This window comes from Pseudophryne corroboree, chromosome 6 (assembly GCF_028390025.1).
Source record: "Pseudophryne corroboree isolate aPseCor3 chromosome 6, aPseCor3.hap2, whole genome shotgun sequence".
Classification (NCBI taxonomy): Eukaryota; Metazoa; Chordata; class Amphibia; order Anura; family Myobatrachidae; genus Pseudophryne; species Pseudophryne corroboree.
The window spans coordinates 826817083-826842443 of record NC_086449.1 but is presented as its reverse complement, the minus strand read 5'-3'; the positions used below and the strand labels follow the sequence as shown (position 1 = coordinate 826842443).

Below are 25361 nucleotides of genomic sequence, written 5' to 3'. Positions count from 1 at the left end.
AACTCGTAGAGTATGATAAAATATATTGATTCCGGCCATTTACAGACACATTGCGGGCAGCCGACCGGGAGCGTCTTCCTGCTGCAAATTGCACAGAGATAAATAGACGTGAAATGCTCCGGGAATGTAGTAATGACAGGAATTGTCATTTGTACAGATAAATAATCATTTCTTTGCACCATGAAACACACCAGATGCTGCGCTTTAACTTTTATTTATTTAGCGATGGTGCAAAACTGGTCACATGATCCTTATTTTAGGCTAGTGCGGATCAGGGGCTGAGGGTTGGAGTGGAGGTGGGCTCACACAGGTGTCATTGTGGGAATATGTGAATAGCAGGTAACCGCAGTGATGGCTGACACGTCTACAGTGTGAGCTCTGTGCACAGACACAAGCCCAAACCCCCAGCACACCTTGTCTGCAGGTGAGACAGCTCTGTGCACAGACACAAGCCCAAACCCCCCCCACACCTTGTCTGCAGGTGAGGCAGCTCTGTGCACAGACACAAGCCCAAACCCCCCCACACCTTGTCTGCAGGTGAGGCAGCTCTGTGCACAGACACAAGCCCAAACCCCCCCACACCTTGTCTGCAGGTGAGGCAGCTCTGTGCACAGACACAAGCCCAATCCCCCCCACACCTTGTCTGCAGGTGAGACTGCACTGTGCACAGACACAAGCCCAAACCCCCCCACACCTTGTCTGCAGGTGAGGCAGCTCTGTGCACAGACACAAGCCCAAACCCCCAGCACACCTTGTCTGCAGGTGAGGCAGCTCCGTGCACAGACACAAGACCAATCCCCCAGCACACCTTGTCTGCAGGTGAGGCAGCTCTGTGCACAGACACAAGACCAAACCCCCAGCACACCTTGTCTGCAGGTGAGACAGCTCTGTGCACAGACACAAGACCAATCCCCCCCACACCTTGTCTGCAGGTGAGGCAGCTCTGTGCACAGACACAAGCCCAATCCCCCACACACCTTGTCTGCAGGTGAGGCAGCTCTGTGCACAGACACAAGCCCAATCCCCCCCGCACACCTTGTCTGCAGGTGAGGCAGCTCTGTGCACAGACACAAGCCCAATCCCCCACACACCTTGTCTGCAGGTGAGGCAGCTCTGTGCACAGACACAAGCCCAATCCCCCCCGCACACCTTGTCTGCAGGTGAGGCAGCTCTGTGCACAGACACAAGCCCGATCCCCCCCACACCTTGTCTGCAGGTGAGGCAGCTCTGTGCACAGACACAAGCCCGATCCCCCCACTCCTTGTCTGCAGGTGAGGCAGCTCTGTGCACAGACACAAGCCCAAACCCCCCCCACACCTTGTCTGCAGGTGAGGCAGCTCTGTGCACAGACACAAGCCCAAACCCCCCCACACCTTGTCTGCAGGTGAGACAGCTCTGTGCACAGACACAAGCCCAAACCCCCCCACACCTTGTCTGCAGGTGAGGCAGCTCTGTGCACAGACACAAGCCCAAACCCCCCCACACCTTGTCTGCAGGTGAGACAGCTCTGTGCACAGACACAAGCCCAAACCCCCCCACACCTTGTCTGCAGGTGAGGCAGCTCTGTGCACAGACACAAGCCCAAACCCCCCCACACCTTGTCTGCAGGTGAGGCAGCTCTGTGCACAGACACAAGCCCAATCCCCCCCACACCTTGTCTGCAGGTGAGACTGCACTGTGCACAGACACAAGCCCAAACCCCCCCACACCTTGTCTGCAGGTGAGGCAGCTCTGTGCACAGCCACAAGCCCAAACCCCCCCCACACCTTGTCTGCAGGTGAGGCAGCTCTGTGCACAGACACAAGCCCAAACCCCCAGCACACCTTGTCTGCAGGTGAGGCAGCTCCGTGCACAGACACAAGCCCAAACCCCCAGCACACCTTGTCTGCAGGTGAGGCAGCTCCGTGCACAGACACAAGACCAATCCCCCAGCACACCTTGTCTGCAGGTGAGGCAGCTCTGTGCACAGACACAAGCCCAAACCCCCCCACACCTTGTCTGCAGGTGAGGCAGCTCTGTGCACAGACACAAGCCCAAACCCCCAGCACACCTTGTCTGCAGGTGAGGCAGCTCCGTGCACAGACACAAGCCCAAACCCCCAGCACACCTTGTCTGCAGGTGAGGCAGCTCCGTGCACAGACACAAGACCAATCCCCCAGCACACCTTGTCTGCAGGTGAGGCAGCTCTGTGCACAGACACAAGACCAATCCCCCCCACACCTTGTCTGCAGGTGAGGCAGCTCTGTGCACAGACACAAGCCCAATCCCCCACACACCTTGTCTGCAGGTGAGGCAGCTCTGTGCACAGACACAAGCCCAATCCCCCACACACCTTGTCTGCAGGTGAGGCAGCTCTGTGCACAGACACAAGCCCAATCCCCCCCGCACACCTTGTCTGCAGGTGAGGCAGCTCTGTGCACAGACACAAGCCCGATCCCCCCCACACCTTGTCTGCAGGTGAGGCAGCTCTGTGCACAGACACAAGCCCAATCCCCCCACTCCTTGTCTGCAGGTGAGGCAGCTCTGTGCACAGACACAAGCCCAAACCCCCCCCCACACCTTGTCTGCAGGTGAGGCAGCTCTGTGCACAGCCACAAGCCCAATCCCCCCGCACACCTTGTCTGCAGGTGAGGCAGCTCTGTGCACAGACACAAGCCCAAACCCCCCCCACACCTTGTCTGCAGGTGAGGCAGCTCTGTGCACAGACACAAGCCCAAACCCCCCCCACACCTTGTCTGCAGGTGAGACAGCTCTGTGCACAGACACAAGCCCAAACCCCCCCACACCTTGTCTGCAGGTGAGACAGCTCTATGCACAGACACAAGCCCAATCCCCCCCACACCTTGTCTGCAGGTGAGACAGCTCTGTGCACAGACACAAGCCCAAACCCCCCCCACACCTTGTCTGCAGGTGAGGCAGCTCTGTGCACAGACACAAGCCCAAACCCCCCCACACCTTGTCTGCAGGTGAGGCAGCTCTGTGCACAGACACAAGCCCAAACCCCCCCACACCTTGTCTGCAGGTGAGGCAGCTCTGTGCACAGACACAAGCCCAATCCCCCCCACACCTTGTCTGCAGGTGAGACTGCACTGTGCACAGACACAAGCCCAAACCCCCCCACACCTTGTCTGCAGGTGAGGCAGCTCTGTGCACAGCCACAAGCCCAAACCCCCCCCACACCTTGTCTGCAGGTGAGGCAGCTCTGTGCACAGACACAAGCCCAAACCCCCCCCACACCTTGTCTGCAGGTGAGACTGCACTGTGCACAGACACAAGCCCAAACCCCCCCACACCTTGTCTGCAGGTGAGGCAGCTCTGTGCACAGCCACAAGCCCAAACCCCCCCCACACCTTGTCTGCAGGTGAGGCAGCTCCGTGCACAGACACAAGACCAATCCCCCAGCACACCTTGTCTGCAGGTGAGGCAGCTCTGTGCACAGACACAAGACCAATCCCCCCCACACCTTGTCTGCAGGTGAGGCAGCTCTGTGCACAGACACAAGCCCAATCCCCCCCGCACACCTTGTCTGCAGGTGAGGCAGCTCTGTGCACAGACACAAGCCCGATCCCCCCCACACCTTGTCTGCAGGTGAGGCAGCTCTGTGCACAGACACAAGACCGATCCCCCCCACACCTTGTCTGCAGGTGAGGCAGCTCTGTGCACAGACACAAGCCCAATCCCCCACACACCTTGTCTGCAGGTGAGGCAGCTCTGTGCACAGACACAAGCCCAATCCCCCACACACCTTGTCTGCAGGTGAGGCAGCTCTGTGCACAGACACAAGCCCAATCCCCCCCGCACACCTTGTCTGCAGGTGAGGCAGCTCTGTGCACAGACACAAGCCCGATCCCCCCCACACCTTGTCTGCAGGTGAGGCAGCTCTGTGCACAGACACAAGCCCAATCCCCCCACTCCTTGTCTGCAGGTGAGGCAGCTCTGTGCACAGACACAAGCCCAAACCCCCCCCCACACCTTGTCTGCAGGTGAGGCAGCTCTGTGCACAGCCACAAGCCCAATCCCCCCGCACACCTTGTCTGCAGGTGAGGCAGCTCTGTGCACAGACACAAGCCCAAACCCCCCCCACACCTTGTCTGCAGGTGAGGCAGCTCTGTGCACAGACACAAGCCCAAACCCCCCCCACACCTTGTCTGCAGGTGAGACAGCTCTGTGCACAGACACAAGCCCAAACCCCCCCACACCTTGTCTGCAGGTGAGACAGCTCTATGCACAGACACAAGCCCAATCCCCCCCACACCTTGTCTGCAGGTGAGACAGCTCTGTGCACAGACACAAGCCCAAACCCCCCCCACACCTTGTCTGCAGGTGAGGCAGCTCTGTGCACAGACACAAGCCCAAACCCCCCCCACACCTTGTCTGCAGGTGAGGCAGCTCTGTGCACAGACACAAGCCCAATCCCCCCCACACCTTGTCTGCAGGTGAGGCAGCTCTGTGCACAGACACAAGCCCAATCCCCCCCGCACACCTTGTCTGCAGGTGAGGCAGCTCTGTGCACAGACACAAGCCCGATCCCCCCCACACCTTGTCTGCAGGTGAGGCAGCTCTGTGCACAGACACAAGCCCAATCCCCCCACTCCTTGTCTGCAGGTGAGGCAGCTCTGTGCACAGACACAAGCCCAAACCCCCCCCCACACCTTGTCTGCAGGTGAGGCAGCTCTGTGCACAGCCACAAGCCCAATCCCCCCGCACACCTTGTCTGCAGGTGAGGCAGCTCTGTGCACAGACACAAGCCCAAACCCCCCCCACACCTTGTCTGCAGGTGAGGCAGCTCTGTGCACAGACACAAGCCCAAACCCCCCCCACACCTTGTCTGCAGGTGAGGCAGCTCTGTGCACAGACACAAGCCCAAACCCCCAGCACACCTTGTCTGCAGGTGAGGCAGCTCTGTGCACAGACACAAGCCCGATCCCCCCCACACCTTGTCTGCAGGTGAGGCAGCTCTGTGCACAGCCACAAGCCCAAACCCCCCCCACACCTTGTCTGCAGGTGAGGCAGCTCTGTGCACAGACACAAGCCCAAACCCCCAGCACACCTTGTCTGCAGGTGAGGCAGCTCTGTGCACAGACACAAGCCCGATCCCCCCCACACCTTGTCTGCAGGTGAGGCAGCTCTGTGCACAGCCACAAGCCCAAACCCCCCCCACACCTTGTCTGCAGGTGAGGCAGCTCTGTGCACAGACACAAGCCCAAACTACCAAGGTATTCTGGGTGTTTGGGCTTGTGGCTGTGCACAGAGCTGCCTCACCTGCAGACAAGGTGTGGGGGGGGGTTTGGGCTTGTGTCTGTGCACAGAGCTGCCTCACCTGCAGACAAGGAGTGGGGGGATTGGGCTTGTGTCTGTGCACAGAGCTGCCTCACCTGCAGACAAGGTGTGCTGGGGGTTTGGTCTTGTGTCTGTGCACGGAGCTGCCTCACCTGCAGACAAGGTGTGGGGGGGATTGATCTTGTGTCTGTGCACAGAGCTGCCTCACCTGCAGACAAGGTGTGGGGGGGATTGGGCTTGTGTCTGTGCACGGAGCTCCTCACCTGCAGACAAGGTGTGGGGGGGATTGATCTTGTGTCTGTGCACAGAGCTGCCTCACCTGCAGACAAGGTGTGGGGGGGATCGGGCTTGTGTCTGTGCACGGAGCTGCCTCACCTGCAGACAAGGTGTGGGGGGGGGGTTTGGGCTTGTGTCTGTGCACAGAGCTGTCTCACCTGCAGACAAGGTGTGCTGGGGGTTTGGGCTTGTGTCTGTGCACAGAGCTGTCTCACCTGCAGACAAGGTGTGCAGGGGGTTTGGTCTTGTGTCTGTGCACGGAGCTGCCTCACCTGCAGACAAGGTGTGGGGGGGATTGGTCTTGTGTCTGTGCACAGAGCTGCCTCACCTGCAGACAAGGTGTGGGGGGGATTGGTCTTGTGTCTGTGCACAGAGCTGCCTCACCTGCAGACAAGGTGTGCTGGGGGTTTGGGCTTGTGTCTGTGCACAGAGCTGTCTCACCTGCAGACAAGGTGTGCTGGGGGTTTGGGCTTGTGTCTGTGTACGGAGCTGTCTCACCTGCAGACAAGGTGTGGGGGGGATTGGTCTTGTGTCTGTGCACAGAGCTGCCTCACCTGCAGACAAGGTGTGGGGGGGATTGGTCTTGTGTCTGTGCACAGAGCTGCCTCACCTGCAGACAAGGTGTGCGGGGGGTAAGGTGTGGGGGGGTTTGGTCTTGTGTCTGTGCACAGCGCTGCCTCACCTGCAGACAAGGTGTGCGGGGGGTAAGGTGTGGGGGGGTTTGGTCTTGTGTCTGTGCACAGCGCTGCCTCACCTGCAGACAAGGTGTGCAGGGGGTTTGGTGTGTCTATAAATATTCCAGGCTGTAATTACTTCCCAGCCTGAGCTGCAGCAGTGAATGAAGGTCGTGTCCTTGGTGGGGTTGCTGGCGGAGAGGAAGGGGGACGCGACGTCTGAGATCTCCCATTGACAGGGGTGTGCCTGGGCTGGTGTCATGTGCTCCCATCCACTTGTTCTTAGGACACAGGGAATGAATAAATCTCTCTCGGAATAAGTTACCTGGGTTATTGGGAGAGGAGGTTGTGGATGTAGACACTTTGCTGCAGATTCAGGTCAAACATTGATTACAATAAAATCATTAAGCATTGGTTACATAGACCTGGGGGTAAATTTACTAAGATGGGAGTTACATTTAAGATGGGATGTTGCCCCTAGCAACCAATCAGAATCCAGGTACTATCTTCTAGAAGGTGTTAGGTAAATGAGTAGTAGTATCGGATTCGTTGCTATTGGCAACATCCCATCTTAAATAGAACTCCCATCTTAGTAAATTTACTCCCTGGTCTCATCTCGCTGGGATGTGTTTTATGGGTTCACTACCATATGCCGGCGGTCGGGCTCCCGGCGACCAGCATACCGGCGCTGGGAGCCCGACCGCCGGCTTACCGACAGTGTGGCGAGCGCAAATGAGCCCCTTGCGGGCTCGCTGCGCTCGCCACGCTACGGGCACGGTGGCGCGCTACACGCTATTTTATTCTCCCTCCAGGGGGGTCGTGGACCCCCACGAAGGAGAATAAGTGTCGGTATGCCGGCTGTCTGGTTCCGGCGCCGGTATACTGTGCGCCGGGATCCCGTCAGTCGGCATACTGAAGACCACCCGTGTTTTATAACACTTGTTAATGTTGGTGGTAATTATATACGTTCCATGTTGGGAAGAACACGTTGCATTATGCAGATGTGACGCCACTTACAGCATTGCACATGTGATTCCTCATCTCTCTTATACAGAGAGGTGTCATGTGACGTCCATATGTGTGTTATACAGAGAGGTGTCATGTGACGTCTGTGTGTTATACAGAGAGGTGTCATGTGACGTCCATATGTGTGTTATACAGACAGGTGTCGTGACGTCCGTGTGTTATACAGAGAGGTGCCGTGTGACGTCCATATGTGTGTTATACAGAGAGGTGCCGTGTGACATCCGTGTGTGTTATACAGAGAGGTGTCATGTGACGTCCATATGTGTGTTATACAGACAGGTGTCGTGACGTTCGTGTGTTATACAGAGAGGTGTCACGTGACGTCCATATGTGTGTTATACAGACAGGTGTCGTGACGTTCGTGTGTTATACAGAGAGGTGTCACGTGACGTCCATATGTGTGTTATACAGACAGGTGTCGTGACGTGCGTGTGTTATACAGAGAGGTGTCATGTGACGTCCATATGTGTGTTATACAGAGAGGTGCCATGTGACATCCGTGTGTGTTCTACAGAGATGTCGTATGATGGAAGCTAACTATGTGTATGTTTTTCCCTCCAGGACCTCTGTTCTCCCCTCAGAAGCTCATGGCGTCAGCATCCACAGTGCCTGTTGGGTTCCACTATGAAACAAAGTATGTCGTGCTCAGCTTCTTGGGGTACCTGCCGCAGGAGAGTACCGGGGGAGACCGCTCCACCACAGAGCCAGGTGAGCTACAGCATGGTGTTACCCAGGTGCTCAGTTACTGGCTGCTTCTGTATGTATCCCACACCTAACTCTCTGCACATGTTACATATGCCCCCCTGCAGTGCAGCGTGGTGTTACCCAGGTGCTCAGTTACTGGCTGTTTCTTCATGTAGCCCACACATGCTGGGCAGCTTTATTCTCACACTGCAATGTAGCTCTGAGCTATGACACGCCCCTCTCACACCTAACTCTCTGCACATGTTACATCTGCCCGCCTGCAGTGCAGCATGGTGTTACCCAGGTGCTCAGTTACTGGCTGCTTCTGCATGTAACCCACACGTATTGGGCAGCTTTATTCTCACACTGCAATGTAGATCTGAGCTAGGACACGCTCCTCCCATACCTAACTCTCTGCACATGTTACATCTGCCACCCTACAGCGCAGCATGGAGTTACCCAGGAGTTCAGTTACTGGCTGCTTCTGCATGTAGCCCACACATGCTGGGCAGCTTTATTCTCACACTGCAATGTAGCTCTGGGCTAGGACATGCCCCTCCCACACCCAGCTCTCTGCACATGTTACATCTGTCTCCCCTGCAGTGCAGCATGGTATTACCCAGGTGCTCAGTTACTGGCTGCATCTTCATGTAGCCCACACATGCTGGGCAGCTTTATTCTCACACTGCAATGCCCCCTCCCACACCTAACTCTCTGCACATGTTACATCTGCCCCCTGCAGTGCAGCATGGTGTTACCCAGGTACTCAGTTACTGGCTGCTTCTGCATGTAGCCCACACATGCTGGGCAGCTTTATTCTCACACTGCAATGCCCCCTCCCACACCTAACTCTCTGCACATGTTACAACTGCCCCCTGCAGTGCAGCATGGTGTTACCCAGGTACTCAGTTACTGGCTGCTTCTGCATGTAGCCCACATATGCTGGGCAGCTTTATTCTCACACTGCAATGTAGCTCTGAGCTAGGATACGCCCCTCCCACTCCTAACTCTCTGCACATGTTACATCTGCCCGCCTGCAGGGCACCATGTTTGGTCCAGGTGCAGAGTGATCTGCAGTCACAGTGGTGGTCCCAGGCGGCCTGTGAGTCCTGACTGTCTCCTGCAGCCCACCCCAGACATACATCCCGTGCTGTCAGCGACCAGTGTATTCTTCCCTTCTCTCCCGGCCTGTGACTAATCAGCCCCTTTGTGCCGAGCGCGGCAGCGGCTTCTGCTTTTCTTGTGTTTTCCGCTTGGCTTCTGATTCTGTCTGACAGGCTGTCAGGTGAAATCAGGATCTCACGGCTGAATGGTGATCTTCCTACCAGGCTGCCGACACAGCGTCCTCTCCCCTGTTCTCACAGATCGGTGGCTCTGAGGCATCCGAAAATGTGACTCCAGCTACCTGCAGAAATAAGCTGTATTATCAATTCTTACTCATCCGTGGAGAATCCCGGGCGCAGTCGGCGTGTGGGGGTTACACCTATTCATACATCACCTGTGTCACCGTTATTCCAGGTGGTCTGTTTGCCCCGGAGATCATTTCCTTCCTGCCCAATTGCATTTTGAGATTTTTATTTTTAGAGCAGATAGTGTTTATTTTTGGTAGAATATTGAAATAACTTAATGTTTAAGTACATTATATAGGGTGAGAATAATAATTATATTTTTCTCATTCATGCCGCATTTATTTTTGGGCGATTACTGTAACCGTAATTTCTCTAACGTCCTAGTGGATGCTGGGGACTCCGTAAGGACCATGGGGAATGGACGGGCTCCGCAGGAGACATGGGCACTTTAAGAAAGAATTTAGATTCTGGTGTGCTCTGGCTCCTCCCTCTATGTCCCTCCTCCAGTTTGAATCTGTGCCCGGACGAGCTGGGTGCTTTTCAGTGAGCTCTCCTGAGCTTGCTGTTAGAAAGTATTTTGTTAGGTTTTTTATTGTCAGGGAGCTCTGCTGGCAACAGACTCCCTGCATCGTGGGACTGAGGGGAGAGAAGCAGCCCTACTCTCTGAAGATAGGTCCTGTTTCTTAGGCTACTGGACACCATTAGCTCCAGAGGGATCGTACACAGGATCTCACCCTTTGTCGTCCGATCCCGGAGCCGCACCGCCGTCCCCCTCGCAGAGCCGGAAGACAGAAGCCGGGTGAAAGAAGCAAGAAGACTTCGAAATCGGCAGCAGAAGACTCCAGTTTTCACTGAGGTAGCGCACAGCACTGCAGCTGTGCGCCATTGCTCCCACACTACACCCACATACTCCGGTCACTGTAAGGATGCAGGGCGCAGGGGGGGGGCGCCCTGGGCAGCAATTAGAGACCTCTTTGGCAAAAGTTTGCATAATATACAGTTGGGCACTGTATATATGTATGAGCCCCCCGCCAAAATTGTACATGAAAGCGAGACAGAAGCCTGCCGTCGAGGGGGCGGGGCTTCTTTCTCAGCACTCACCAGCGCCATGTTTTTTCTCCACAGCACAGCTGAGAGGAAGCTCCCCAGTCTCTCCCTTGCAGTTACACGGTAGAAGAGGGTAAAAAGAGAGGGGGGGCACATAATTAGGCGCAGAAATCAATATAAACAGCAGCTACTGGGTTAACATTAAGTTACTGTGTTATTCCTGGGTTAATAGCGCTGTGGTGTGTGCTGGCATATTCTCTCTCTGTCTCCCCAAAGGGCCTTATGGGGGAATTGTCTTCAGATGAGCATTCCCTGAGTGTGTGGTGTGTCGGTACGTGTGTGTCGACATGTCTGAGGTAAAAGGCTCCCCTAAGGAGGAGACGGAGCAAATATGTGTGAGTAGGTGTCTCCGTCGACAACGCCGACACCTGTTTGGATAGGTGTAATTAAGTGCTAAGGTGAAATTATTGCACAAAAGATTAGAGAACAGACAGGGAATCTACCCATGTCTGTCCCTATGTCGCAGAGACCTTCAGAGTCTCACAATGCTCACTACCAAAATAATAGACACTGATATTGACAGAGTTTGACTCCAGTGTCGACTACGATAATGCAAAGTTACAGCCAAAATGGCTGAAAAGTATTCAATATATGATTATTGTAATAAAAGATGATTTGCATATCACCGATGATTCATCTGTCCCTGACACAAGGGTACACATGTTTAAGGGGAAAAAAGCTGAGGTAAATTTCCCTCCTCTCATGATGAAAAAGAGCGGGAATCTCCAGACAAGAGACTGCAGCTTCCCACAAAGAATTCTCAGTGAGTATCCTTTCCCCACTAGGGCCAGGATATGATGGGAATCTTCCCCTAGGGTGTCACGTTTGCCCAAAAGGTAGCCCTGACGTTACAGCTATCCTCAGGGGTCCTGCAGATAGCGTGCACATTCTGGTACACTACTCAGACCGGCGATTGTGTCGGCATGGGTTTATAGCGCTGTGGCAGCGTGGACAGGTACCTTATCAGCAGAGATTGAGACCCTAGTATGTATGTGTGTGTGTGTGTGTGTGTGTATACATATATATATATATATATATATATATATATATATATATATATATATATATATATATTTTTTTTTTTTTTGGGGCATGTGTGTGTGTGTGTGTGTGTGTATATATATATATATATATATATATATATATATATATATATATATATATATATCATCCAGAAATACGGCACTCTGCGGACTGATTCATCCAAATAAATGATTCAAGAAGTCTTGCTTAGTAGCAACGTTTCGGCTTTTTTATTAGCCTTTTTCAAGCAGCATCATAGTTAAACAGTGATTATATTCTCTCTTAAATACCCTTACCTTTCCCCGATGTCCCGGGCTCCAAACCGCGTCTGTGCACGTCACTGCCGGTTTCCTGATGCAGCCTCATTCTCCCTCCGTGTGTGAAGCGCTGACCGTTTCCATGGTAACCAATGACAACGGCACACGATCTCCGCCCTCCAGGTCTCCACACGGCGCCCACACACACAGATGTAACGAGTCCCACAGGTCCACCAATGCAGCGATTTGTCACCATACGGGTCATATAGAATCCGGGCATCTGTGTAGGAAAAAACACACCCATAGAAAAAGTGATTAACAATACATTTAAAACCATACTAACAACATGTAAATAAAAACACATGAATTCATCTATAGTTATACACCAAATTGCATATTCTGCATCATATCGGTCACATTATTTGGCATTCTGAGGCACTGGTATACTATAGTAGCTAGATAGATCATATCTCAGTAAACTTGACGGTAACCTTTATATAAATATATTTAAATTCAATTGATCATTCAAACCTCTAGGTTTAACCGTATCGAGTAAAAAGATCCATCTGGCTTCACATTGCAGGAGCCTTTTTTGTCTATCTCCTTGTCTGCCATCATCAGGAATATGATCTATCACCATACAGTATGTCGAAAATTCGCCATATTATGTCTTGCCTCCCTAAAGTGTCTTGCTATTGGTTGGTCAGAGCCCTTACCACTTAGGGAGGCTCTAATGGCCGATCTATGTAGGGCCATCCGCTCTCTGCAGGTGCGGATGGTTTTGCCCACATAGCAGAGTCCACAAGGACACTTAATAAGGTAAACAATATATGAACTCATACTGTACATGTGAGAGGGTGTCTAATCTCATATCTGCGGCCAGTGTGAGGATGAAAGAAATATTTACCCGCTATCATATGGCTACAGGTGGTGCAACCGGTGCATTTATGACACCCATTCATGCGTCCGGTAACACCATCCTTGATGCGCATTTGTTTTGTGATGTCAGTATGTACAGTCCAATCACGGATATTCTTACCCCTTTTATAACAGTGTCTAATCTTAGTATGTTTAAGATCTTTAATCTCATCTTGTACTATAGGCCAAAGATTTGCACTACTCTCTCTGATTGTTTTATGAGCTACTGTGTACCTGTGTGCCCAATTAAGGGTTTTCTTGGACCCGTCCACCGTGCCTTTAAGAAATGTACTGTCTCGTGATCTAACCGAGATCTTGTTTCTGGCCGATCCTATGATGGCATCCTTATATCCTCGTGATCTAAATACACTTTATTGAGAGCTGACAGTTTTCACCCGCAAGCTACCATTAATAGTTTGCCATTTTCCCAATTTTTACGGGTAAAGAGAATCACCAGTGATGAAAATCTTGTGGAAGGGAATCTGAACAATATGTCTAAAAAATTTAGATCACGAGGATATAAGGATGCCATCATAGGATCGGCCAGAAACAAGATCTCGGTTAGATCACGAGACAGTACATTTCTTAAAGGCACGGTGGACGGGTCCAAGAAAACCCTTAATTGGGCACACAGGTACACAGTAGCTCATAAAACAATCAGAGAGAGTAGTGCAAATCTTTGGCCTATAGTACAAGATGAGATTAAAGATCTTAAACATACTAAGATTAGACACTGTTATCAAAGGGGTAAGAATATCCGTGATTGGACTGTACATACTGACATCACAAAACAAATGCGCATCAAGGATGGTGTTACCGGACGCATGAATGGGTGTCATAAATGCACCGGTTGCACCACCTGTAGCCATATGATAGCGGGTAAATATTTCTTTCATCCTCACACTGGCCGCAGATATGAGATTAGACACCCTCTCACATGTATGAGTTCATATATTGTTTACCTTATTAAGTGTCCTTGTGGACTCTGCTATGTGGGCAAAACCATCCGCACCTGCAGAGAGCGGATGGCCCTACATAGATCGGCCATTAGAGCCTCCCTAAGTGGTAAGGGCTCTGACCAACCAATAGCAAGACACTTTAGGGAGGCAAGACATAATATGGCGAATTTTCGACATATGGTGATAGATCATATTCCTGATGATGGCAGACAAGGAGATAGACAAAAAAGGCTCCTGCAATGTGAAGCCAGATGGATCTTTTTACTCGATACGGTTAAACCTAGAGGTTTGAATGATCAATTGAATTTAAATATATTTATATAAAGGTTACCGTCAAGTTTACTGAGATATGATCTATCTAGCTACTATAGTATACCAGTGCCTCAGAATGCCAAATAATGTGACCGATATGATGCAGAATATGCAATTTGGTGTATAACTATAGATGAATTCATGTGTTTTTATTTACATGTTGTTAGTATGGTTTTAAATGTATTGTTAATCACTTTTTCTATGGGTGTGTTTTTTCCTACACAGATGCCCGGATTCTATATGACCCGTATGGTGACAAATCGCTGCATTGGTGGACCTGTGGGACTCGTTACATCTGTGTGTGTGGGCGCCGTGTGGAGACCTGGAGGGCGGAGATCGTGTGCCGTTGTCATTGGTTACCATGGAAACGGTCAGCGCTTCACACACGGAGGGAGAATGAGGCTGCACCAGGAAACCGGCAGTGACGTGCACAGACGCGGTTTGGAGCCCGGGACATCGGGGAAAGGTAAGGGTATTTAAGAGAGAATATAATCACTGTTTAACTATGATGCTGCTTGAAAAAGGCTAATAAAAAAGCCGAAACGTTGCTACTAAGCAAGACTTCTTGAATCATTTATTTGGATGAATCAGTCCGCAGAGTGCCGTATTTCTGGATGATATTGTACTGCTTACCAATGTGCACCGCGGCAAGATGACTTACGAAGTGTGAGTGCCGGTTATACGTCTGTTTTATATATATATATATATATATATATATATATATATATATATATATATATATATATATATATATATATATATATATATTATATAATATATATATATAATATATATATATATTTTTTTTAAGATGCCGTCTTAAGAGAGATAGATAGATATATATATATATATATATATATATATATATATATATATATATATATATATACATACATATACACACACACATGCCCAAAGAGACATGAGTATACTGGGTCCTAGAGTCAAAGCTGTCGATTTCTGCTTGACATGTCCTGTAGAATATGCAATGGACAGATGATGCCGACTTAAGAGGCATATGGAGGGCTGAGGATTGTGTGGAGAAGGGTTCTCGGACCTGGTCTCCACAGCTATAGCTGGTAATTCTGATATTTTGCCTTATATTCCTGCACAGCCTAGGAAAGCACGACATTATCAAATGCAGCCTTTCGAACAAAGAAACAAGAAAGTCCGAGGTGCGTCCTTTCTTGCCAGAGGTGGGGGCAGAGGACAGAAGCTGCACAACACAGCTAGTTCCCAGGAACAGAAGTCCTCCCCGGCCTCTACAAAAATCCACCGCATGTCGCTGGGGCTCCACAGGCGGAGCTAGGCCTGGTGGGGGCACGCCTTCGTAAGTTCAGCCACAAGTGTGTTCACTCCCTGTTAGATCCCTGGGCAATAGATATTGTGTCTCAGGGAAACAAGCTGGACTTTGAGAAGATGCCACCTCACCGACGGCCCTGCCGGCTTCCCCCCACGAGAGGGAAACAGTGTTAACTGCAATTCACAAATTGTATCTTCAACAGGTGGTGGTCAAGGTTCCCCTCCTTCAAAAAGGAGGGAGTTATTATTATTCGACCATGTTGTAGTCCCGAAACCAGACGGTTCGGTCAGACCCATATTGAATTTAAAATCCCTGAACATATACCTGAAAAGGTTCAAGTTCAAGATGGAATCGCTAAGAGCAGTCATTGCAAGCCTGAAAGGGGGAGATTTTATGGTGACTCGGGACATAAGGGATGCATACCTTCATGTCCCCATTTATCCACCTCATCAGGCGTACCTCAGAATTGCGGTACGGGATTGTCATTACCAATTTCAGACGTTGCCGTTTGGTCTCTCCACGGCCCCGAGAATATTCACCAAGGTAATGGCGGATATTATTGTGCTCCTGCGGAAGCAAGGTGTCACTATTATCACGTACTTGGACGATCTCTTCATAAAAGCGAGATCAAGAGAGCAGTTGCTGAACAGCGTATCACTTTCTCTGGAAGTGTAACGGCAACACGGCTGGATTCTATATATTCCAAAGTCGCAGTTGGTTCCTACAGCTCATCTGCCTCTCCTAGGCACGATCCTAGACACAGACCAGAAAAGGGTTTATCTCCCGATAGAGGAGCTCATGACACTGGTCAGGAATCTATTAAAACCAAAACAGGTGTCAGTGCATCACTGCACTCGAGTCCTGGGAAGGATGGTGGCATCATACAAGGCCATTCCCTTCGGCAGGTTCCATGCGAGGACCTTCCAATGGGACTTACTGGAAAAGTGGTCCGGATCACATCTTCAGATGCATTGGTAAATCACCCTATCCCCCAGGGCCAGGGTGTCTCTCCTGTGGTGGCTGCAGAGTGCTCACCTTCTCAAAGGTCGCAGATTCGGCATTCAGTACTGGGTCCTGGTGACCACGGATTCAAATCTCCGAGGGTGGTGATAAAGCTAAATATTTATCGTATATAAAACACTTTAAGAGGTCTAAGAACACTGTACGCTATCTACGTAAGAAGTACCGTAAGGGTACGCAAGTTGCGTAACGATCGCTCAACCGTAGTCGAGACGCTCAAGCGTCACGTTCGCTTACGGCCCAGAGATCACAGGCAGGCACGCTATTGGCTGCCGACTAACGTAATGATTCGCTATAGCGTAGCGGACGCTCGGGACCACGAGGAGATCACCAGCGGTGCAGACGCTTACAACGTTAAACCTTTATATCTATACCTTTAACAACGAAATATACAGTAAACCTTAGTGTGGTGATAACGTGTAAATGCAACCTGGTGTAACCTGATTAACTCACAAGCTGTTTGAGCGTCACCGACGCTCTGAGATTACTTAACACTATAAGGAATACACAGATACCTGGGCTTAGGGTCCAAAACCTATTATATGTATTATAACTATTATACTTGCAAAAGGAATCACAGTACAAATGATACACTACAATATAACATAGACTACCTAACCAGATAACTACACGGGAAATACAATACAATTACGTTTAAGGGAAAATAAGAGAGGAAAAGGAGAAGAGAGAGAGAGAGAAAGAAATGGCTTACAATAACAAGAAGATCAATATGATTGCAGAGAAAGCTTACACATGTGAGGAACAATCGCTGCGCAGTCAGTCAATGCTGAGAATCTTTGTTTAGAAAGTACTTGAGCTTACCCATGCTGCCTGTCCCTATATACACAACACCCAGCAACACAATTGTCCCTACAATGCCGCATGGGGCAGAAGCTAGACTCCATTTTGGGAAAACTCCACTTGATTCCAAAGACTACACCACATGGCTGAAAGGGGGAGGGGAAAATACCCGGCAGCAGCCATTTTAGATTTGCAGGCCCAAACACATGGCACTCTCTACTACACCACAATCACATAGCAGAAAACACAAGACTCCATTTATTCCAAAATGTCCAAGCCTCAAAACAATGCATATGTTCTGATTTTACAATTCCAAACAATCTAAATCACCTTTCACAATTTCAATCCAACTTCCTAGAACCATCTTATTAAATCTCCATAGGCAAACAAATACCACAAATGCTATGCTACAGGTTGTCTAATGTTCCACTTCATCACAGACTTCACAGGGCACAAACAAGTTACATTCACACAGCTGCGCAAGCCTCACCATCCCCAAGCCATTTGTTTCTCCAAACCAACCACTCTATGCTTACCCATCATTCCACAACTACCCCACCACAAAACACACATTTAAAACTACTCTATGCCAATAAGCCATGAGATATTGAGATTATGATACTTAGCCTTTGATGCCTGGCGATGATCCAGCCATGCTTCTGAGACCTCTGTTCTGAGTGCACCCACATCACATCTGCTCTCTGTGGCAACCAGCAACACTGACCCCAACCCCCCCCAGACGGGAACTATCCTCCTGTGTGTCTGTTCCTAGGGGAGGGGTCTCTCTCTCTCCTTTGTATATGCTAATCAGGTTCAGCCCTGAAAATCTTAGTAAAGGATTTGCTTGATCATCCATTGTTCCCAACAAAGTGATTTTAGCTTTTATACATTCAATCATATCTATCCGCTACAATGTCCCACAACTTAATAACAAGTATCAAATTAATCTACGCATTGAGCTGGTTGTTTTAATACCAAACATGATGTCTGGTGCTTGATATTATTATAATTATGTACTGTATGAAATAAGTGTCGAATCCATCTCCGTGCCATGTCCGAGCAAATGCGTGCGTTTCCATATATTGCTGTGCTCGCTGCGCATATTTGCAAGTATAGCGACTTAAATGTGTGTGGTTTGTATGCTCTCTCTATGTAATATTTTTTTGACTTTGACAGTGGGGGGGCAGTCACACAGGGAAGAAATTTCCAAGGGCTGTGGTCCAGTCAGGAAACTTGCCTTCACATCAACATCCTGGAACTTAGGGCCATATACAACGCCCTACGTCAAGCGGAGTCCCTGCTTCGCGACCAACCGGTTCTGATTCAGTCAGACAATATCACCGCAGTGGCTCATGTAAACCGCCAAGGCGGCACAAGAAGCAGGGTGGCGATGGTAGAAGCCACCAGAATTCTTCGCTGGGCGGAGAATCACGTAAGCGCACTGTCAGCAGTGTTCATTCCGGGAGTGGACAACTGGGAAGCAGACTTCCTCAGCAGGCACGACCTCCACCCGGGAGAGTGGGGACTTCATCAAGAAGTCTTCATGCAGATTGCAAGTCGGTGGGTACTGCCACAGGTGGACATGATGGCATCCCGCCTCAACAAAAAGCTGCAGAGATATTGCGCCAGGTCAAGAGACCCTCAGGCGATGTGGACGCACTAGTGACACCGTGGGTGTTTCCGTCGGTCTATGTATTTCCTCCTCTTCCTCTCATACCCAAGGTGCTGAGTCTCATACCCAAGGTGCTGAGAATCATAAGGAAAAGAGGAGTGAGAACAATAATTTTTTAGCAATTGGGCAAAACCATGTGCACTGCAGGGGGGGCAGATATAACATTTGCAGAGAGAGTTAGATTTGGGTGTGGTGTGTTCATTCTGCAATCTAATTTGCAGTGTAAAAATAAAGCAGCCAGTATTTACCCTGCACAGAAACAAAATAACCCACCCAAATCTAACTCTCTCTGCAAATGTTATATCTGCCTCCCCTGCAGTGCACATGGTTTTGCCCAATTGCTAACTTTCTTGCTGCTGCGATCAACTCAGAATTACCCCCCTTGTTCTGGACTGGCCAAGGACTTGGTATCCAGATCTGCAAGAAATGTTCAGAGGACCCGTGGCCTCTGCCTCTAGGACAGGACTTGTGCAACAGGGGCCCTGTCTGTTCCAAGACTTACCGCGGCTGCGTTTGGCGGCATGGCGGTTGAACACCGGATCCTAGCAGAAAAAGGCATTCCGGATGAGGTCATTCCTACGCTGATAGAGGCTAGGAAGGATGTGACGGCTCAACATTATCACCGTATATGGCGAGAATATGTGGCTTGGTGTGAGACCAGGAATGCCCCTAGGGAGGAATTCCAGCTGGGCCGTTTTCCTTCACTTCCTACAGTCGGGAGTGACTTTGGGCCTTAAATTGGGTTCCATTAAGGTCCAGATTTCGGCCCTATCCATTTTCTTTCAAAAAGAACTGGCTTCTCTGCTTGAAGTTCAGACGTTTGTAAAGGGAGTGCTGCATATTGAGCCCCCTTTTGTGCCTCCAGTGGCACCTTGGGATCTTAACGTGGTGTTGAGTTTCCTGAAATCACACTGGTTTGAACCACTCAAAACTGTGGAAGTAAAATATCTCACGTGGAAGGTGGTCATGCTATTAGCCTTGGCTTCGGCTAGGCGTGTGTCAGAATTGGCGGCTTTGTCACATAAAAGCTCTTATCTGGTTTTCCATGCGGATAGAGCAGAATTGCGGACCCGCCCACAATTTCTGCCGAAAGTGGTTTCATCCTTTCATATAAACCAACCTATTGTGGTGCCTGTGGCTACTACTGACTTGGAGGATTCCGAGTCACTGGATGTAGTCGGGGCTTTGAAGGTTTATGTAGCCAGAACGGCTAAGGTCAGGAAAACAGAATCTTTGTTTATCCTGTATGCTTCCAACAAGCTTGGGGCGCCTGCTTCAAGGCAAACTATTGCTCGCTGGATTTGTAACACGATCCAGCAGGGTTGCCGCTGCTTAAATCGGTTAAGGCCCATTCCACAAGGAAGGTGGGCTCTTCTTGGGCGGCTGCCCGAGGGGTCTCGGCATTACAGCTTTGCCGAGCGGCTACTTGGTCAGGTTCAAACACCTTTGCAAAGTTCTACAAGTTTGATACCCTGGCTGAGGAGGACCTTGTGTTTGCTCATTCGGTGCTGCAGAGTCATCCGCACTCTCCCGCCCGTTTGGGAGCTTTGGTATAATCCCCATGGTCCTTACGGAGTCCCCAGCATCCTCTAGGACGTTAGAGAAAATAAGATTTTACTTACCGGTAAATCTATTTCTCGTAGTCCGTAGTGGATGCTGGGCGCCCGTCCCAAGTGCGGACTTCTTCTGCAATTCTTGTATATAGTTATTGCTTAAATAAGGGTTATGTATAGTTGCATCAGGGTTGATTTGATGCTCTGTTGTTTGTTCATACTGTTAACTGGGTATAGTTATCACAAGTTATACGGTGTGTTTGGTGTGGCTGGTTTGAGTCTTACCCTGGATTCCCAAAATCCTTTCCTTGTACTGTCAGCTCTTCCGGGCACAGTTTCTCTAACTGAGGTCTGGAGGAGGGGCATAGAGGGAGGAGCCAGTGCACACCAGATAGTACTGAATCTTTCTTAAAGTGCCCATGTCTCCTGCGGAGCCCGTCTATTCCCCATGGTCCTTACGGAGTCCCCAGCATCCACTACGGACTACGAGAAATAGATTTACCGGTAAGTAAAATCTTATTTTCTCCTGCAGGTTTCGTAGGGTGCCACAGGGAAACATCAGGGTTGTAGTGGAATTATTTCTCTCGATTATAGGGGATCCTACTTTATTTTCATATACATCGGGCATTGGAGGATTGTACCCAGAATGAGATAAACGGAATTACAGCTGGGAAGAGAAGGCACTATGTAAATGTGTAACTCTGTGAGAAATTATTATTACAACATTTACGTATCCCAGTCAGACAGTGACAGTGGGAATAAGGAGATGGCGTGGTCCGTATTTGCCATCGCTGAACGTGACGCACATTCTCTTATGAAGGTACATGATTGGGTCTACGTTCATCCAATCTGGTCCCTTCGAATACACAGACAGGGGGCTTTCAAAATCCTGAGATTTAGCAGATCACAGATGTATGTGGGTCTGTAATCGTGGTGTCCCGGGGATTACCGTATCTAGAACAGGCGTTATATAGGCCCAGTTTATTGCGTGATCTCATGAAAAGGACTGTTGGGATAGTGAATGCGGTGTTTGCTGGTTACTGTATGTGCTGAGATATTGCTCCTCTTTCAGGCGTCCCGCAGGCCCTGGACCCACCAGCGCTGGCCGGAGACAAGCTGGACAAGATTAAGGCGGAGATAGATGAGCGCCTGAAGCGGCTGGAGGAGGAGATCTCGGCAGGTCAGTGTTCCCCGGGAGCGGTCAGAGCTGCTCTGGGGCTGTCATAGGTCCCCCGTCCACGCTGTAGAAACATGGCGGTAAAGATGGCAGCTCCATGTGGAACTTTTGATTTGATTGAACATATAGTTTCCTGCTTTAAGAAGTAACCAATCAGCTTCCTGTCTGGTTTGACACTGATTGAAACAGAACTGTAATTGGCTGGTTAATGTTTATTTCCTGTTAGAGCTGCTTTCAGGGGACCAGTTTCCCCATTGTCTGATGTATACGTGTCTCATACATGTTCTAATGACACCTGTCTGTACGCTTGTCCCTTCAGTCTTCCCCAGCACCGGCTTTGACACGCACACCTCCCCAGTCTTCAGCCCGGTCAGTCCTGAGACCTCCATTGAGGAGTGTCTGGCACCACTCGTGGAGAGGATGCGTCTGGAGATCCGGGAGCCATTGAGCAACGCCTTACAGAGGCTCCTGAGCGGGTGAGTGTGAGCTACCGGTAGGGTGAGCCGGTCCTGCTACTGTGTGTACAGGGGTCCCGGCGAACCGTGCGTCCTGCAGTCCCCTGCACTATGAGGCAGACGGCACCTCTCGTGTCTACCTCACGCGTTTGTCTTTTCTGTAGTCTGTACTTACAGCTGGTTGGTGTGTTCTGGGCTGGAGGGTGAACGTGTCCACAGGCTGGGTGGGATGCGGACATTACCTCACACCACCATATACTGTATATGTAATAGCACAGGGGACTGGGTTAGAATAGGCTCATTAATAAAAATATTGGTGTATTAGTATTACTTTCTGCAGCAGGGTACATAGGTTTCCACAGGGAAACATCGGGGTGTATTATTATGCAATTAAAAATTATAATTATGTTTTATATTAAGGGGGATATTCAATTTGGCCCGAAGAGACGTCTGGAGTAAAAAAAACCCGATGTTTCTTCGGGTGCTGCTGTCGGGCTATTTAATTAGCTCGGCCGGTAAAACGTGCTTTTACATCCGTAAACACACAGGTTCAGTGAAACCTGTGTGTTTTCGGGCGAAATAGCCCCTTTTTCGGATGAAAACGGGGCTGTTAACGGACAGCAAAACCCCCGATAAGCCGCTGCACCCGCCGGCTTATCGGGGCCCATTAAATAGCCCCCGGCGGCGATGTTTATCACCCGCCAGCGACGGGACAACTTGAATAACCTCCCAAGTCTGGCTCCCAGGGAGGCTCTCATTAATAGACCATGATATGTGAAATGAGAGTATCCGTGAATGAGATCATTGATCACGTGTGTTCGTCCTCACAGGACCGTGACGTACGACGCCTTCAAGAAGGAATCGGATGACACCGTTGTACACACTAGTGGCTGGAATAAGGTACGTTACCTGGATGTAAGCTGCGTAAGTGTACCTGGCACCACAGTCGGGCTCTGCCTGCCCTCCCCCTGGCACAGACCTGTTTGATTCACGCGTCCTCCGGCACAGGAGGAGCGGTAGCATTTACCTGGACCGCCTGTGCCCCTGGCGCAGAACGCTGCACAGCTGATTTACCCCATACACCGAAGGAATGCCACGAGTAAATCTTTCACAGACAACTTAAACAGACGTTCCTGAGTTTGATCACCAGTTGTCATGAGATTGTAAGCTCTTCTGCCCACAGCAAGGCTTTAGCATTTTGCTTATAGGTGGATCTATCTTTTGTCATATAGTAGTTGTAGTGTATTATACTGCGGTGACTTTGTGTTGCTGCTGTGTGGTAGTTTGTGTAATGTCTTTGTGGTTTGTATAATTGTGTTACGGACTTTTCTCTGATACTTTATCACAGTTTGATTAATTAGAGTTTAGGAGCGCACAATTAACATTTGTGACTATACAGAGTTGGGGCAATGGCGGTTCTGTCCCTGTCTGACAGGTATGTTAGTGCGTATAATGGGCGTCTGTCTGTATGACCGGTAACGCAGCCGCCTTCCGCTCTGTGGGATTCTCTGTCAGATCTCCATCTTGTAATTTAGAGATGAACGTGTCTGTGACCCGAGCACTAGGCCGGAACAGGCACCTGAAGCTACAATGTGCAATCTAAATGCCGGTTCCCTCTCGTTGCGCTGCAGGTGCTGGTGCCTCTGTTCCTGTTACAGCGCCTCCTGCTGGAGCAGACAAGACGCGGCGACGAGTCCGTGGACAGCCTCGTGCAGATCGGAGTCTCCTACATAGAGGAAGTGTGTGCGGACTACATCATCCAGCAAGGAGGATGGGTGAGTAGTGCCCGGTGCTGAGCGTGAGCTAGGATTTTGTCTCCGCTGTTTGATGCCTGTTTTCACATACGTGTGGTTGGTAACTGGCGTCTGTCTGTTGGCAGCAGTTGTACCGCAGACTCTAGTAACATACTACACGCCTGCAATAAGGAAAATGACCGATGGACACCTACCTGTTGTATGTTATGACTGAGAGTCACCTGGGTTAGAGGGGAGCGCTCATTACTTGTGTCGCAGGGTATACAGGCACGTTACAGTCGTCCAGGTGTTCATACGGATAGCTGGCACCCCCTGCAGGGATTGTGGCTGCGCGGCTCTGGTCTTGGCTTGGGGTCAGTGTACACGTCCCCTCACCCTGCCCTGAGCCCAATCACCAACTTCTCTCCTGCACTTTGAGCCCAAGCCTTGCCGTCCGTGTCTGCTTCCACCTCCTCCCCCAGAGACCGTACCCAGGATTAGAGGGCCCGTCCGCCCAGAGACCATACCCAGGATTAGAGGGCCCGTCCGCCCAGAGACCATACCCAGGATTAGAGGGCCCGGCCGCCCAGAGACCATACCCAGGATTAGAGGGCCCGTCCGCCCAGAGACCATACCCAGGATTAGAGGGCCCGTCCGCCCAGAGACCATACCCAGGATTAGAGGCCCGTCCGCCCAGAGACCATACCCAGGATTAGAGGGCCCGTCCGCCCAGAGACCATACCCAGGATTAGAGGCCTGTCCGCCCAGAGACCATACCCAGGATTAGAGGGCCCGTCCGCCCAGAGACCATACCCAGGATTAGAGGGTCCATCCGCCCAGAGACCATACCCAGGATTAGAGGGCCCGTCCGCCCAGAGACCATACCCAGGATTAGAGGGTCCGTCCGCCCAGAGACCATACCCAGGATTAGAGGGCCCGTCCGCCCAGAGACCATACCCAGGATTAGAGGCCCGTCCGCCCAGAGACCATACCCAGGATTAGAGGGCCCGTCCGCCCAGAGACCATACCCAGGATTAGAGGCCTGTCCGCCCAGAGACCATACCCAGGATTAGAGGGCCCGTCCGCCCAGAGACCATACCCAGGATTAGAGGGTCCATCCGCCCAGAGACCATACCCAGGATTAGAGGGCCCGTCCGCCCAGAGACCGTACCCAGGATTAGAGGGCCCGTCCGCCCAGAGACCGTACCCAGGATTAGAGGGCCCGTCCGCCCAGAGACCGTACCCAGGATTAGAGGGCCCGTCCGCCCAGAGACCATACCCAGGATTAGAGGCCTGTCCGCCCAGAGACCGTACCCAGGATTAGAGGCCCATCCGCCCAGAGACCATACCCAGGATTAGAGGGCCCGGCCGCCCAGAGACCGTACCCAGGATTAGAGGCCTGTCCGCCCAGAGACCGTACCCAGGATTAGAGGCCTGTCCGCCCAGAGACCGTACCCAGGATTAGAGGGCCCGTCCGCCCAGAGACCGTACCCAGGATTAGAGGGCCCGTCCGCCCAGAGACCGTACCCAGGATTAGAGGGCCCGTCCGCCCAGAGACCGTACCCAGGATTAGAGGGCCCGTCCGCCCAGAGACCGTACCCAGGATTAGAGGGCCCGTCCGCCCAGAGACCGTACCCAGGATTAGAGGGCCCGTCCGCCCAGAGACCGTACCCAGGATTAGAGGGCCCGTCCGCCCAGAGACCGTACCCAGGATTAGAGGGCCCGTCCGCCCAGAGACCGTACCCAGGATTAGAGGGCCCGTCCGCCCAGAGACCGTACCCA

At 51.0% G+C, this 25361-nt stretch overlaps 1 protein-coding gene across 2 annotated transcripts in view; it reads left to right on the top strand.

The window, feature by feature from the left end:
• BCL2L13 (BCL2 like 13) overlaps positions 1 to 25361 on the top strand; it is a 55177-nt gene that overhangs the window by 11573 nt on the left and 18243 nt on the right. The window contains exons 2-6 of one of the 2 annotated variants that reach the window (XM_063929313.1): positions 7818 to 7964; positions 21287 to 21394; positions 21711 to 21867; positions 22677 to 22746; positions 23478 to 23621. In XM_063929313.1, coding sequence (XP_063785383.1) covers positions 7844 to 7964; positions 21287 to 21394; positions 21711 to 21867; positions 22677 to 22746; positions 23478 to 23621 — 600 coding nt within the window. In that variant the 5' untranslated portion in view covers positions 7818 to 7843. Of the gene's footprint in view, positions 1 to 7817; positions 7965 to 14246; positions 14332 to 21286; positions 21395 to 21710; positions 21868 to 22676; positions 22747 to 23477; positions 23622 to 25361 lie in introns of those variants that run through there. The other variant, XM_063929312.1, reaches the window with a different exon arrangement.